Here is a 15,133-nt window from a genome sequence, read left to right as displayed (position 1 = left end):
ATAAATCATCAAATTCCACCATATTGTCATGTGACATTGAGATATGAATGTTTATGGATTAATCTGCATTGGAAATCTGAATGAAATATGAACTTTGAAAACCACGCAACTGGACAGCAAAAAACAGGCCATGAGAAGACACGGTCCACAATGATTCCATCTTGTGTGCAGATGAATGTTCACAATACTTGAAGTTGTGCCCTCTACACTATAGTCTACATAACGAATAAAGATCAAGAAAAATTGTAGTTCCAGTCCCGTCTCCGAGACAACCTCACTGTGTTACGATCCCAGTTGGTACTATCACTGAATGGGAAAATCCCAGTTGGTACTATCACTGAATGGGAAAGTCCCAGAATGGAACTATCACTGAATGGGAAAATCCCAGAATGGAACTATCACTGAATGGGAAAATCCCAGAATGGAACCCTGGCTCAAAATGTTAGGGGCGGATTTCTCCGTTCCTGAGACTGTTGATGTTGGGGCAGAATTCATGGAGTTCCACGACAGCAAAACTGGTGCCACATAGAATCATAGAAGTTTACAGCATGGAAACAGGCCCTTCGGCCCAACCAGTCCATGCCGCCCAGTTTTTACCATTAAGCTAGTCCCAGTTGCCCGCACTTGGCCCATAACCCTCTATACCCATCTTACCCATGTAACCATCTAAATGCTTTTTAAAAGACACAATTGTACCCGCCTCTACTACTACCTCTGGCAGCACATTCCAGACACTCACTACCCTCTGAGTGAAGAAATTGCCCACAGAAAACATCTCGACCGATTCTGCTACTATTAAGGGTCTTGCAACGGCACCACATGGACCACAATGGGAAACGGTGCGAGATTCGCTGGGTTTGCAATTGACACTTAGCCGCGTTTTTGGAGAATCCCGATCTAAATTCTTCTCTCATTGTAAAGCTTCCCCTTCGCAGTTTGCATTCCGAAATCCAGTCCAGGATTTTAAAATGACACTTTCAAGCAAAGCCAACATAAGTGTACTTTACCTGAATGCTCGTAGTATTCGGAATAAGGTAAATGAGTTGATGGCGTAAATCATCGTGAATGACTATGATTTAGTGGCCATTACTGAAACATGGTTAAAGGATGGTCACAACTGGGAGTTAAATATCCAAGGGTACCAAACTTTTCGGAAGGACAGAGTGGATGGTAAGGGAGGTGGTGTAGCTCTGTTATTTAAGGATGACATCCGGGCAATAGTAAGGGATGATATTGGTGCTATGGAGGATAAGGTTGAATCCATTTGGGTGGAAATCAGGAATAGTAAGGCAAAAAAGTCACTGATAGGAGTAGTCTATAGGCCACCAAATAGTAACATTATGGTGGGGCAGGCAATAAACAAAGAAATAACTGATGCATGTAGAAATGGTACAGCAGTTATCATGGGGGATTTTAATCTACATGTCGATTGGTTTAACCAGGTCGGTCAAGGCAGCCTTGAGGAGGAGTTTATAGAATGTATCCGCGATAGTTTCCTAGAACAGTATGTAATGGAACCTACGAGGGAACAAGCGGTCCTAGATCTGGTCCTGTGTAATGAGACAGGATTGATTAATGATCTCATAGTTAGGGATCCTCTCGGAAGGAGCGATCACAATATGGTGGAATTTAAAATACAGATGGAGGGTGAGAAGGTAAAATCAAACAGTAGTGTTTTGTGCTTAAACAAAGGAGATTACAATGGGATGAGAGAAGAACTGCCTAAGGTAGACTGGGAGCAAAGACTTTATGGTGAAACAGTTGAGGAACAGTGGAGAACCTTCCAAGCGATTTTTCAGTGCTCAGCAAAGGTTTATAACAACAAAAAGGAAGGACGGTACAAAGAGGGAAAATCGACCGTGGATATCTAAGGAAATAAGGGAGAGTATCAAATGGAAGGAAAAAGCATACAAAGTAGCAAAGATTAGTGGGAGACTAGAGGACTGGGAAATCTTTAGGGGGCAACAGAAAGCTACTAAAAAAGCTATAAAGAAGAGTAAGATAGATTATGACAGTAAACTTGCTCAGGATATAAAAACAGATAGTAAAAGTTTCTACAAATATATAAAACAAAAAAGAGTGGCCAAGGTAAATATTGGTCCTTTAGAGGATGAGAAGGGAGATTTAATAATGGGAGATGAGGAAATGGCTGAGGAACTGAACAGGTTATTTGGGTCGGTCTTCACAGTGGAAGACACAAATAACATGCCAGTGACTGATGGAAATGAGGCTATGACAGGTGAGGACCTTGAGAGGACTGTTATCACCAAGGGGGTAGTGATGGGCAAGCAAATGGGGCTAAAGGTAGACAAGTCTCCTGGCCCTGATGGAATGCATCCCAGAGTGCTAAAAGAGATGGCTAGGGAAATTGCAAATGCAGTAGTGATAATTTACCAAGCTCACTAGACTCTGGGCTCGTCCCGGCGGATTGGAAATTAGCAAACGTGACACCACTGTTTAAAAAAGGAGGTAGGCAGAAAGCGGGTAATTATAGGCCAGTGAGCTTAACTTCGGTAGAAGGGAAGATGCTGGAATCTATCATCAAGGAAGAAATAGCGAGGCATCTGGATGGAAATTGCCCCACTGGGCAGACGCAGCATGGGTTCATAAAGGGCAGGTCGTGCCTAACTAATTTAGTGGAATTTTTTGAGGACATTACCAGTGCGGTAGACAACGGGGAGCCAATGGATGTGGTATATCTGGATTTCCAGAAAGCCTTTGACAAGGTGCCACACAAAAGGTTGCTGCATAAGATAAAGATGCATGGCATTAAGGGGAAAGTAGTAGCATGGATAGAGGATTGGTTAATTAATAGAAAGCAAAGAGTGGGGATTAATGGGTGTTTCTCTGGTTGGCAATCAGTAGCTGGTGGTGTCCCTCAGGGATAAGTGTTGGGCCCACAACTGTTCACAATTTACATAGATGATTTGGAGTTGGGGACCAAGGGCAATGTGTCCAAGTTTGCAGACGACACTAAGATGAGTGGTAAAGCAAAAAGTGCAGAGGATACTGGAATTCTGCAGAGGGATTTGGATAGGCTAAGTGAATGGGCTAGGGTCTGGCAGATGGAATACAATGTTGACAAATGTGAGGTTATCCATTTTGGTAGGAATAACAGCAAAAGGACTTTTTATTTAAATGATAAAATATTAAAACATGCTGCTGTGCAGAGAGACCTGGGTGTGCTAGTGCATGAGTCACAAAAAGTTGGTTTACAGGTGCAACAGGTGATTAAGAAGGCAAATGGAATTTTGTCCTTCATTGCTAGAGGGATGGAGGTTAAGACGAGGGAGGTTATGCTGCAATTGTATAAGGTGTTAGTGAGGCTGCACCTGGAGTATTGTGTTCAGTTTTGGTCTCCTTACTGGAGAAAGGACGTACTGGCACTGGAGGGTGTGCAGAGGAGATTCACTAGGTGAATCCCAGAGCTGAAGGGGTTGGATTACGAGGAGAGGTTGAGTAGACTGGGACTGTACTCATTGGAATTTAGAAGGATGAGGGGGGATCTTATGGAAACATATAAAATTATGAAGGGAATAGATAGGATAGATACGGGCAGGTTGTTTCCACTGGCGGGTGAAAGCAGAACTAGGGGGCATAGCCTCAAAATAAGGGGAAGTAGATTTAGGACTGAGTTTAGGAGGAACCTCTTCACCCAAAGGGTTGTGAATCTATGGAATTCCTTGCCCAGTGAAGCAGTAGAGGTTCCTTCATTAAATGTTTTTAAGATAAAGATAGATAGTTTTTTGAAGAATAAAGGGATTAAGGGTTATGGTGTTTGGGCCGGAAAGTGGAGCTGAGTCCACAAAAGATCAGTCATGATCTCATTGAATGGTGGAGCAGGCTCGAGGGGCCAGATGGCCTACTCCTGCTTCTAGTTCTTATGTTCTTATGTCCCTCTCCACTTTTAATATTGAATCCAGTCCACGATTTCACACCAATCCCTTTAGGATTTCTTTGTCTTGACAGCAGTTCACAGTTGCTTTAACTCTTAATTCCCAAACTGTATTTAAATGACATCAAACATTTCACCTACCTCTGAAGTCTGCTGTCCCACTTTAAATCTAGTTACTGCAATTGTCTCTTTAACTCAGAACGCTTTGTTTACTCTTCCTTGAATTCTTCTGAACAATACCTTGTTCTCTTTTCACTTGCCCCAGACTTCTTAGGCAACCTTTCTGTCCCAATTCCCTGGTTATCTGGACTATAACTTGTAGTTTAGGAAGCCTGCCTCTTTGCAGCTGCAGTCCAATCTAGTCTTTCTTCTCGCAGAGTTGAGAGATGTTTGCTCCCCGATCCTGTCTCCAATTCCTCTTAAATTACCTAAACTGAGACTTAAAAGCTCTTTACCTTACAAGGACCTCAAGTTGCTAAGCAATGGCTACATGCTTATGCCATTTATTTACTCTTCATGCTTTAGCCCTCCCTAAGCACAATAGAAACACAGTTGGAACTGAAGCAACCCCCACACATAAATAATATAATATAATAATCGCTTATTGTCACAAGTGGGCTTCAATGAAGTTACTGTGAAAAGCCCCTAGTTGCCACATTCCGGCACCTGTTTGGGGAGGCCGGTACGGGAATTGAACCCGCGCTTCTGCCTTGTTCTATATTACAAGCTAGCTGTTTAACCCACTGTGCTAAACCAGCCCCATGGCAACATCTTTGTCCAGCATGAATCTAACTAGAGGTTTTCCCCTTCCAGGCACAGAAACATTAAAACTATACCTATTTCTAATGTTTACCAATATCAAGATAAATCTCTTAAAGCTAACTTTGTTTTACGAACAATAGTTTTCTCCAGTCTGAAAAACACCATTGTGCCTCTGTACATGTCAACATCTGTCTATTTATGTCTGTGTGTCTTTATCTGTGTCCAATTGTCTCTGTGTTGTGTGTGTTCAAGATGTCTGTGTTTGCCTCAGCACCTCTGCGTGTCTGTGCTAGGTTTGCCTGCCGGTATCTGTGTGAGTATTCTTAGACGGATTGTGTTTTCTCTTTCTCCTCAGTATTGTTTCAGATATCTCTCTCCTTATGCTGAAGGTTGACAAGTGTTCCCGACAGGATACTCTCTTTATGAAAAAGGTGAGTGCTCTTCTGAGGTTTACCAGATTGTTCAACCTAAACTCCACATTGCATTCAGTGTACACCTGCTAAAGGGCTGAGATTAGGGAGAGCAATACAGACTCACAAGCTGAGCGAGCAGGTATATCAAACCATGGGGAGGCAGTGATGTAGTGGCTATTGTCACGAGACCCGCAATCCAGAGAGGCTCGGCGAGAGCTGGGGACTCCGGTTCAAATGGCAGATGGTCATTGGAGTTTAGAAGAGTGAGGGGGATCTCATAGAAACTTACAAAGTTCTAACAGGATTAGACAGGGTAGATTCAGAAAGAATGTTCCCGATGGTGGGGGGAATACAGAACTATTTGGGTTTATTGTCACGTGTACCGAGGTATAGTGAAAAGTATTGTTCTGCCAGCAGTCCACACAGATCGTTCAATACATGAAAAACATAGTAAGAAGTCTTACAACACCAGGTTAAAGTCCAACAGGTTTGTTTGGAATCACTAGCTTTCGGAGCGCAACTCCTTCCTCAGGTGAATGAAGAGGTGGGTTCCAAAAACACATCTTTAGACAAAGTCAAAGATGCAAGAAGATACTTTGAATGGGTGTTTTTGCAGGTAATTAAGTCTTTACAGGGCCAGGTGGAGCAACTGGAGAGAGGGATAATCCCAGGTTAAAGAGATGAGACTTGTCTCAAGCCAGGACAGTTGCTAGGATTTTGCAAGCCCAGGCTGGATGGTGAGGGATGAATGTGAATCCCAGGTCCCGGGTGAGGCCATACCCATGGGTGCGGAACTTGGCTGTAAGTTTCTGCTCCCACCAGGTACGCGGTACATACTCGTGCGACTCGGCCAACGTTGTCTACCTCATACGTTGCAGTAAAGGATGTCCGAAGCATGGTACATTGGCAAAACCATGCAGGCGCTGCGTGAACGGATGAACAGACATCGCGCGACAATTGCCAGGCAGGAATACCTACTCCAGGTGTGGCCTCACTAACACCTTATACAATTTCAGCATAACCTCCCTAGTCTTAAACTCCATCCCTCTAGCAATGAAGGACAAAATTCCATTTGCCTTCTTAATCACCTGTTGCACCTGTAAACCAACTTTTTGCGACTCATGCACTAGCACACCCAGGTCTCTCTGCACAGCAGCATGTTTTAATATTTTATCATTTAAATAATAATCCCTTTTGCTGTTATTCCTCCCAAAATGGATAACCTCACATTTGTCAACATTGTATTCCATCTGCCAGACCCTAGCCCATTCACTTAGCCTATCCAAATCCCTCTGCAGACTTCCAGTATCCTCTGCACTTTTTGCTTCACCACTCATCTTAGTGTCGTCTGCAAACTTGGACACATTGCCCTTGGTCCCCAACTCCAAATCATCTATGTAAATTGTTAACAGTTGTGGGCCCAACACTGATCCCTGAGGGACACCACTAGCTACTGATTGCCAACCAGAGAAACACCCATTAATCCCCACTTTTTGCTTTCTATTAATTAACCAATCCTCTATCCATGCTACCACTTTACCTTTAATGCCATGCATCTTTATCTTATGCAACAACCTTTTGTGTGGCACCTTGTCAAAGGCTTTCTGGAAATCCAGATATACCACATCCATTGGCTCCCCGTTATCTACTGCACTGGTAATGTCCTCAAAAAATTCCACTAAATTAGGCATGACCTGCCCTTTATGAACCCATGCTGCGTCTGCCCAATGGAACAATTTCCATCCAGATGCCTCGCTATTTCTTCCTTGACGATAGATTCCAGCATCTTCCCTGCTACCGAAGTTAAGCTCACTGGCCTATAATTACCCGCTTTCTGCCTACCTCCTTTTTAAACAGTGGTGTCACGTTTGCTAATTTCCAATCCGCCGGGACCACCCCAGAGTCTAGTGAAGTTTGGTAAATTATCACTAGTGCATTTGCAATTTCGCTAGCCATCTCTTTTAGCACTCTGGGATGCATTCCATCAGGGCCAGGAGACTTGTCTAACTTTAGCCCCATTAGCTTGCCCATCACTACCTTCTTAGTGATAACAATCCTCTCAAGGTCTTCTCCTGTCATAGCCTCATTTCCATCAGTCACTGGCATGTTATTTGTGTCTTCCACTGTGAAGACCGCCCAAAAAACCTGTTCAGTTCCTCAGCCATTTCCTCATCTCTCATTATTAAATCTCCCTTCTCATCCTCTAATGGACCAATATTTACCTGAGCCACTCTTTTTTGTTTTATATATTTGTAGAAACTTTCACTATCTGTTTTTATATTCTGAGCAAGTTTACTGTCATAATCTATCTTACTCTTCTTTATAGCTTTTTAGTAGCTTTCTGTTGCCCCCGAAAGATTTCCCAGTCCTCTAGTCTCCCACTAATCGTTGCCACTTTGTATGTTTTTTCTTTCAATTTGAAACTCTCCCTTATTTCCTGAGATATCCATGGTCGATTTTCCCTCTTTCTTCCGTCCTTTATTTTTGTTGGTATAAACCTTTACTGAGCACTGTGAAAAATCGCTTGGAAGGTTCTCCACTGTTCCTCAACTGTTTCACCACAAAGTCTTTGCTTCCAGTCTACCTTAGCTAGTTCTTCTCTCATCCCATTGTAATCTCCTTTGTTTAAGCACAAAACACTAGTGTTTGATTTTACCTTCTCACCCTCCATCTGTATTTTAAATTCCACCATATTGTGATTGCTCCTTCCGAGAAGATCTCTAACTATGAGATCATGAATCAATCCTGTCTCATTACACAGGACCAGATCTAGGACCGCTTGTTCCCTCGTAGGTTCCATTACATACTGTTCTTAGAAACTATCGCAGATACATTCTGTAAACTCCTCCTCAAGGCTGCCTTGACTGACCTGGTTAAACCAATCGACATGTAGATTAAAATCCCGCATGATAACTGCTGTACCATTTCTACATGCATCTGTTATTTCTTTGTTTATTGCCTGCCCCACCATAATGTTACTATTTGGTGGCCTATAGACTACTCCTATCAGTGACTTTTTCGCCTTACTATTCCTGATTTCGACCCAAATGGATTCAACCTTATCCTCCATAGCACCGATGTCATCCCTACTGCCTGGATGTCATCCTTAAATAACAGAGCTACACCACCTCCCTTACCATCCACTCTGTCCTTCCGAATAGTTTGATACACTTGGAAATTTAACTCCCAGTCGTGACCATCCTTTAACCATGTTTCAGTAATGGCCACTAAATCATAGTCATTCATGATGATTTGCGCCATCAACTCATTTACCTTGTTCCGAATACTACGAGCATTCAGGTAAAGTACACTTATGTTGGATTTTTACATCTGTTTTGAATCTTAACATCTCGATCAGTAACCTCTCCTAAGTTATAGTTCCTCTTAACTTTTCTCCTAATTTTCCTTGTCGTTGAACATGTAACAACCTGCCGCGTCGCTTACCATTAATGTTTTCACTTCCCGTTTTATTTCTTTGTTATTCCTTTCAGTATTCCTGGTCCTATTCACCGAGCTCCCCTCAGTCACTGTACCTTGTACTGTCACCCTTTTTGATTTTTGATTATGGCTTCTCTGCCTTACACTTTCCCCCTTACTGCCTTTTGTTTCTGTCCCTGTTTTACTACCTTCCAACTTCCAGCATCGGTTCCCATCCCCCTGCCACATTAGTTTAAACCCTCCCCAACAGCTCTAGGCATTTATAATTTCTCATAAAAACAGTAAAAGTACAAATATAAATATAAACACAGTGCAAAGACCGCCTCCCTCCCTCACACATCCCGCCTCCTCCAAACAATAATCTAACTGCCCCCCCCCTGCCCCCCACTCCCACCTCTGCTGACGGTTAGTTTTCTCCAAAGAAGTTGACAAATGGCTGCCACCTCCGGACGAACCCTAACATTGACCCTCTCAGGGCAAACTTTATTTTCCCCAGTCTGAGAAACCCAGCCATGTCACTAAGCCAGATCTCTGAATTCGGGGGCTTCGAGTCCCTCCACGCTAACAATATCTGTCTCCGGCTACCAAGGAGGCAAAGGCCAAGACGTCAGCCTCTCTCACCCCCTGGACTCCGGAAATCGCCACCTCTGGACTCGGCGCCACCCTTGTTTTTAACACCGTGGACATGACATCTGTAAAACCCCAGCCAAAATCCCCTCAGCTTCAGACATGCCAAAACATATGGACAGGGTTTGCTGGCCCTCACGCACATCCTGCACACCTGTCCTCTATCCCCAAAAACTTGCTCCTCCATGCCACCATCATGTGTGCCCGGTGGACCACCTTAAACTGAATCAGGCTGAGCCTGGCACATGATGAGGATGTGTTGACTCTGCTTAACGCATCCGCCCAAAGACCTGCCTCTATCTCCCCCCCCCCCATCCCCCCGCACCCCCCCCCCCCCCCCCAGCTCACCTTCCCATTTGCGCTTTAGCTTCTCTGTCTGCGTTTCCTCCCACTCCATGAGTTCTTTACAAATATCCGAACCCTTCCCCTCTCCCACCTGCGTTCTGGAAACTACCCTGTCCTGTATGCCCCGTGGCAGGAGGAGCGGGAAGATCGAAACCGGCCTTCGCAAAAAATCCCGTACCTGCAGATATCTGAATCCATTTCCTGCTGCAGTTTAAATTTCTCCTCTAAATCCTTCAAACAGGGGGAGCTCCCATCTATAAATAGATCAGGACCTTGGGTTCATGTCGCATTACATTCACCCCCCCCCCCACCATCCAGCCTGGGTTTGCGAAATCCTACCAACTGTCCTGGCTTGAGACAATTCACACCTCTTTAACCTGGGGTTACCCCTCTCCCAGTTGCTCCGTCTGGACCTGTAAAGACTTAATTACCTGCAAAGACTCACATTCAAAGTATCGTCTTGCATCTTTGACTTTGTCTATATATATGTTTCTGGAACCCACCTCTTCATTCACCTGAGGAAGGCACTGTGCTCCGAAAGCTAGTGATTCCAAACAAACCTGTTGGACTTTAACCTGGTGTTGTAAGACTTCTTACTGTGCTCACCCCAGTCCAACGCCGGCATCTCCACATCATGAAAAACATAGGACATACAGAAATACACAATGCAAATACATTGGCACAGACACCGGGGTGAAGCATACAGAGTGTAGTACTGCTCAGTAGAGAAGATGCGTGAAGAGATCAGATCAGTCCATAAGAGGGTCATTTAGGAGTGTGCTAACAGTGGGGAAGGAGCTGTTTTTGAATCTGTTCAGGCGTGTTCTCAGACTTCTGTATCTCCTGCCGATGGAAGAAGTTGGAAGAGTGAGTAAGCCGGGTGGGAGGGGTCTTTGATTACGCTGCCCGCTTTCCCCAGTCAGCGGGAGGTGTAGATGGAGTCAATGGATGGGAGGCAGGTTTGTGTGATGGACTGGGTGGTGTTCACGACTCTCTGAAGTTTCTTGCGGTCCTGGGCCGAGCAGTTGCCATACCAGGCTGTGATGCAGCCCGATAGGATGCTTTCTATGGTGCATCTGTAAAAGTTGGCAAGGGTTAATGTGGACATGCTGAATTTCCTTAGTTTCCTGAGGAAGTATAGGCGCTGTTGTGCTTTCTTGCTGGTAGCGTCGACGTGGGTGGATCTGGACAGATTTTTGATGATGTGCACACCCTGGGATTTGAAGCTGTCAATCATCTCCATCTCGGCCCTGTTGATGCTGACAGGGGTGTGTACAGTACTTTGCTTCCTGAAGTAAATGACCAGCTCTTTAGTTTTGCTGGCATTGCGGGATAAATTGTTGTCATTACACTACTCCACTAGGTTCTCTATGACCCTCCTTTATTCTGACTCATCGTTGTTCAAGATCCATCGCACTACAAAAGTGTCAATAGCAGACTTGTATGGAGTTGGTGCCAAATTTTGCCACAAAGTCGTGTGTGTACAGGGAGTGGAGTGGGGGGCTAAGTACGCAGCCTTGCGGGGCCCCGGGATTGAGGACGATTGTGGAGGAGGTGTTGTTGGTTATCCTTACTGATTGTGGTCTGTGGGTCAGAAAGTTGAGGATCCAGTTGCACAGGGAGGAGCCAAGTCCTAGGTTTTGGAGCTTTGATATGAGCTTGGCTGGGATCATGGTATTGAAGGCGGAGCTGTAGTCAATAAATAGGAGTCTGATGTCGGAGTCCTTGTTGTCGAGATGCTCCAGGGATGAGTGTAGGGCCAGGGAGATGGTGCCTGCTGTGGGCCGGTTGTGGGGGTATGCGAATTGCAGTGGACCAAGGCATTTTAGGAGTATGGAGTTGATGTGCCTCATGACCAACATCTCGAAGTCACCGGACAATGGTCATTGAGGCACGTTGACTGGTTCTTCGTTGGCACCGGCATGATGATGGTCTTCTTGAAGCAGGTGGGAACCTCGGAACGGAGTAGGGAGAGGTTGAAGATGTCCGCAAACACATCTGCCAGCTGGTCCGCGTAGGATCTGAGTGCACGACCAGGGGTCATAGTTTGAGGATAAGGGGTAAACCTTTCAGGACTGAGGTGAGGAGAAATTTCTTGACCCAGAGAATGGAGAATCTGTGGAATTCGCTACCACAGAAAGTAGTTGAGGCCAGAATGTTGTGTAGTGTCAGTGTGTTCCCTCCATATCCCTCTGTCCTCAGTGTCTCCCTCCATATCCCTCTGTCCTCAGTGTGTTCCCTCCATATCCCTCTGTCCTCAGTGTGTTCCCTCCATATCCCTCTGTCCTCAGTGTGTTCCCTCCATATCCCTCTGTCCTCAGTGTCTCCCTCCATATCCCTCTGTCCTCAGTGTGTTCCCTCCATATCCCTCTGTCCTCAGTGTGTTCCCTCCATGTCCCTCTGTCCTCAGTGTGTTCCCTCCATATCCCTCTGTCCTCAGTGTGTTCCCTCCATGTCCCTCTGTCCTCAGTGTGTTCCCTCCATATCCCTCTGTCCTCAGTGTGTTCCCTCCATATCCCTCTGTCCTCAGTGTGTTCCCTCCATATCACTCTGTCCTCAGTGTGTTCCCTCCATGTCCCTCTGTCCTCAGTGTGTTCCCTCCATATCCCTCTGTCCTCAGTGTGTTCCCTCCATGTCCCTCTGTCCTCAGTGTGTTCCCTCCATATCCCTCTGTCTTCAGTGTGTTCCCTCCATATCCCTCTGTCCTCAGTGTGTTCCCTCCATGTCCCTCTGTCCTCAGTGTGTTCCCTCCATATCCCTCTGTCTTCAGTGTGTTCCCTCCATATCCCTCTGTCCTCACTGTGTTCCCTCCATATCCCTCTGTCCTCAGTGTCTCCGTCCACATCCCTCTGTCCTCAGTGTCTCCGTCCATATCCCTCTGTCCTCAGTGTGTCGCCCTCAATATCCCTCTGTCCTCAGTGTCTCCCTCCATATCCCTCTGTCCTCAGTGTGTCTCCCTCCATATCCCTCTGTCCGCAGTGTCTCCCTCCATATCCCTCTGTCCTGAGTGTCTCCCTCCATATCCATCTGTCCTCAGTCTCTCCCTCCATATCCCTCTGTCCTCAGTATGTTCCCTCCATATCCCTCTGTCCTCAGTGTCTCCCTCCATATCCCTCTGTCCTCAGTGTCTCCCTCCATGTCCCTCTGTCCTCAGTGTGTTCCCTCCATATCCCTCTGTCCTCAGTGTCTCCCTCCATATTCCTCTGTCCTCAATGTGTTCCCTCCATATCCCTCTGTCCTCAGTGTCCCCCTCCATATCCCTCTGTCCTCAGTGTGTTCCCTCCATATCCCTCTGTCCTCAGTGTCTCCCCCCATATCCCTCTGTCCTCAGTGTGTTCCCTCCATGTCCCTCTGTCCTCAGTGTCTCCCTCCATATCCCTCTGTCCTCAGTGTGTTCCCTCCATATCCCTCTTTCCTCAGTGTGTCTCCCTCCATATCCCTCTGTCCGCAGTGTCTCCCTCCATATCCCTCTGTCCTGAGTGTCTCCCTCCATATCCCTCTGTCCTCAGTCTCTCCCTCCATATCCCTCTGTCCTCAGTGTCTCCCTCCATATCCTTCTGTCCTCAGTGAGTTCCCTCCATATCCCTCTGTCCTGAGTGTCTCCCTCCATATCCCTCTGTCCTCAGTGTGTTCCCTCCATATCCCTCTGTCCTCAGTGTGTTTCCTCCATATCCCTCTGTCCTCAGTGTGTTCCCTCCATATCCCTCTGTCCTCAGTGTCTCCCTCCATATCCCTCTGTCCTCAGTCTGTCTCCCTCCATATCCCTCTGTCCCCAGTGTCTCCCTCCATATCCCTCTGTCCTCAGTGTGTTCCCTCCATAACCCTCTGTCCTGAGTGTCTCCCTCCACATCCCTCTATCCTCAGTGTGTTCCCTCCATATCCCTCTGTCCTCAGTGTCTCCCTCCATATTCCTCTTTCCTCAGTGTCTCCCTCCATATCCCTCTGTCCTCAGTGTGTTCCCTCCATATCCCTCTGTCCTCAGTGTGTTCCCTCCATATCCCTCTGTCCTCAGTGTGTTCCCTCCATATCCCTCTGTTCCTCAGTGTGTCTCCCTCCATAACCCTCTGTCCTGAGTGTCTCCCTCCATATCCATCTGTCCTCAGTGTCTCCCTCCATATTCCTCTTTCCTCAGTGTCTCCCTCCATATCCCTCTGTCCTCAGTGTGTTCCCTCCATATCCCTCTGTCCTCAGTGTGTTCCCTCCATATCCCTCTGTCCTCAGTGTGTTCCCTCCATATCCCTCTGTTCCTCAGTCTGTCTCCCTCCATATCCCTCGGTCCTCAGTGTCTCCCTCCATATTCCTCTGTCCTCAGTGTGTTCCCTCCATATCCCTCTGTCCTGAGTGTCTCCCTCCACATCCCTCTGTCCTCAGTGTGTTCCCTCCATATCCCTCTGTCCTCAGTGTCTCCCTCCATATCCCTCTTTCCTCAGTGTGTCTCCTTCCATATCCCTCTGTCCGCAGTGTCTCCCTCCATATCCCTCTGTCCTGAGTGTCTCCCTCCATAATCCTCTGTCCTCAGTGTCTCCCTCCATATCCCTCTGTCCTCAGTGTCTCCCTCCATATTCCTCTGTCCTCAGTGTCTCCCTCCATATCCCTCTGTCCTCAGTATCTCCCTCCATAACCCTCTGTCCTATGTGTCTCCCTCCCTATCCCTCGGTCCTCAGCGTGTCTCCCTCCATATCCCTCTGTCCTCAGTGTGTTCCCTCCATATCCATCTGTCCTCAGTGTGTTCCCTCCATATCCCTCTATCGTCAGTGTGTTCCCTCCATATCCCTCTGTCCTGTGTGTCTCCCTCCATATCCCTCTGTCCTCAGTGTGTTCCCTCCATATCCCTCTATCCTCAGTGTGTTCCCTCCATATACCTCTGTCCTCAGTGTGTCTCCCTCCATATCCCTCTGTCCGCAGTGTCTCCCTCCATATCCCTCTGTCCTGAGTGTCTCCCTCCATATCCCTCTGTCATCAGTGTCTCCCCCCATATCCCTCTGTCCTCAGTGTGTTCCCTCCATATCCCTCTGTCCTCAGTGTCTCCCTCCATATCCATCTGTCCTCAGTGTGTTCCTTCCGTCTCCCTCTGTCCTCAGTGTGTTCCCTCCATATCCCTCTATCCTCAGTGTCTCCCTCCATATCCCTCTGTCCTCAGTGTGTCTCGCTCCATATCCCTCTGTCCTCAGTGTCTCCCTCCATATCCCTCTGTCCTGAGTGTCTCCCTCCATATCCCACTGTCCTCAGTGTCTCCCTCCATATCCCTCTGTCCTCAGTGCCTCCCTCCATATCCCTCTGTCCTCAGTGTCTCCCTCCATATCCCTCTGTCCTCAGTGTGTTCCTTCCGTCTCCCTCTGTCCTCAGTGTGTTCCCTCCATATCCCTCTATCCTCAGTGTCTCCCTCCATATCCCTCTGTCCTCAATGTGTTCCCTCCATATCCCTCTGTCCTCAGTGTCTCCCTCCATATCCCTCTATCCTCAGTGTGTTCCCTCCATATCCCTCTGTCCTCAGTGTCTCCCTCCATATCCCACTGTCCTCAGTTTCTCCCTCCATATCCCTCTATCCTTAGTGTGTTCCCTCCATATCCCTCTGTCCTCAGTGTCTCCCTCCATATCCCACTGTCCTCAGTCTCTCCCTCCATATCCCTCTGTCCTCAGTGTGTTCCCTCCA

At 46.9% G+C, this 15,133-nt stretch overlaps 1 protein-coding gene across 1 annotated transcript in view; it reads left to right on the top strand.

Moving 5' to 3' along the window:
* The window catches only part of LOC140425068 (protein EFR3 homolog B-like), a 500,803-nt gene that overhangs the window by 358,180 nt on the left and 127,490 nt on the right, over positions 1–15,133 (top strand). Inside the window, exon 14 of the mRNA XM_072508948.1 lies at positions 5,013–5,088. Within this exon, the coding sequence (XP_072365049.1) occupies positions 5,013–5,088 (76 nt within the window). The remainder of the gene's footprint in view (positions 1–5,012; positions 5,089–15,133) is intronic.

The sequence above is a fragment of the Scyliorhinus torazame genome, chromosome 1, assembly GCF_047496885.1.
Source record: "Scyliorhinus torazame isolate Kashiwa2021f chromosome 1, sScyTor2.1, whole genome shotgun sequence".
Lineage (NCBI taxonomy): Eukaryota > Metazoa > Chordata > Chondrichthyes > Carcharhiniformes > Scyliorhinidae > Scyliorhinus > Scyliorhinus torazame.
This window is presented reverse-complemented; position numbering and strand designations above follow the sequence as displayed.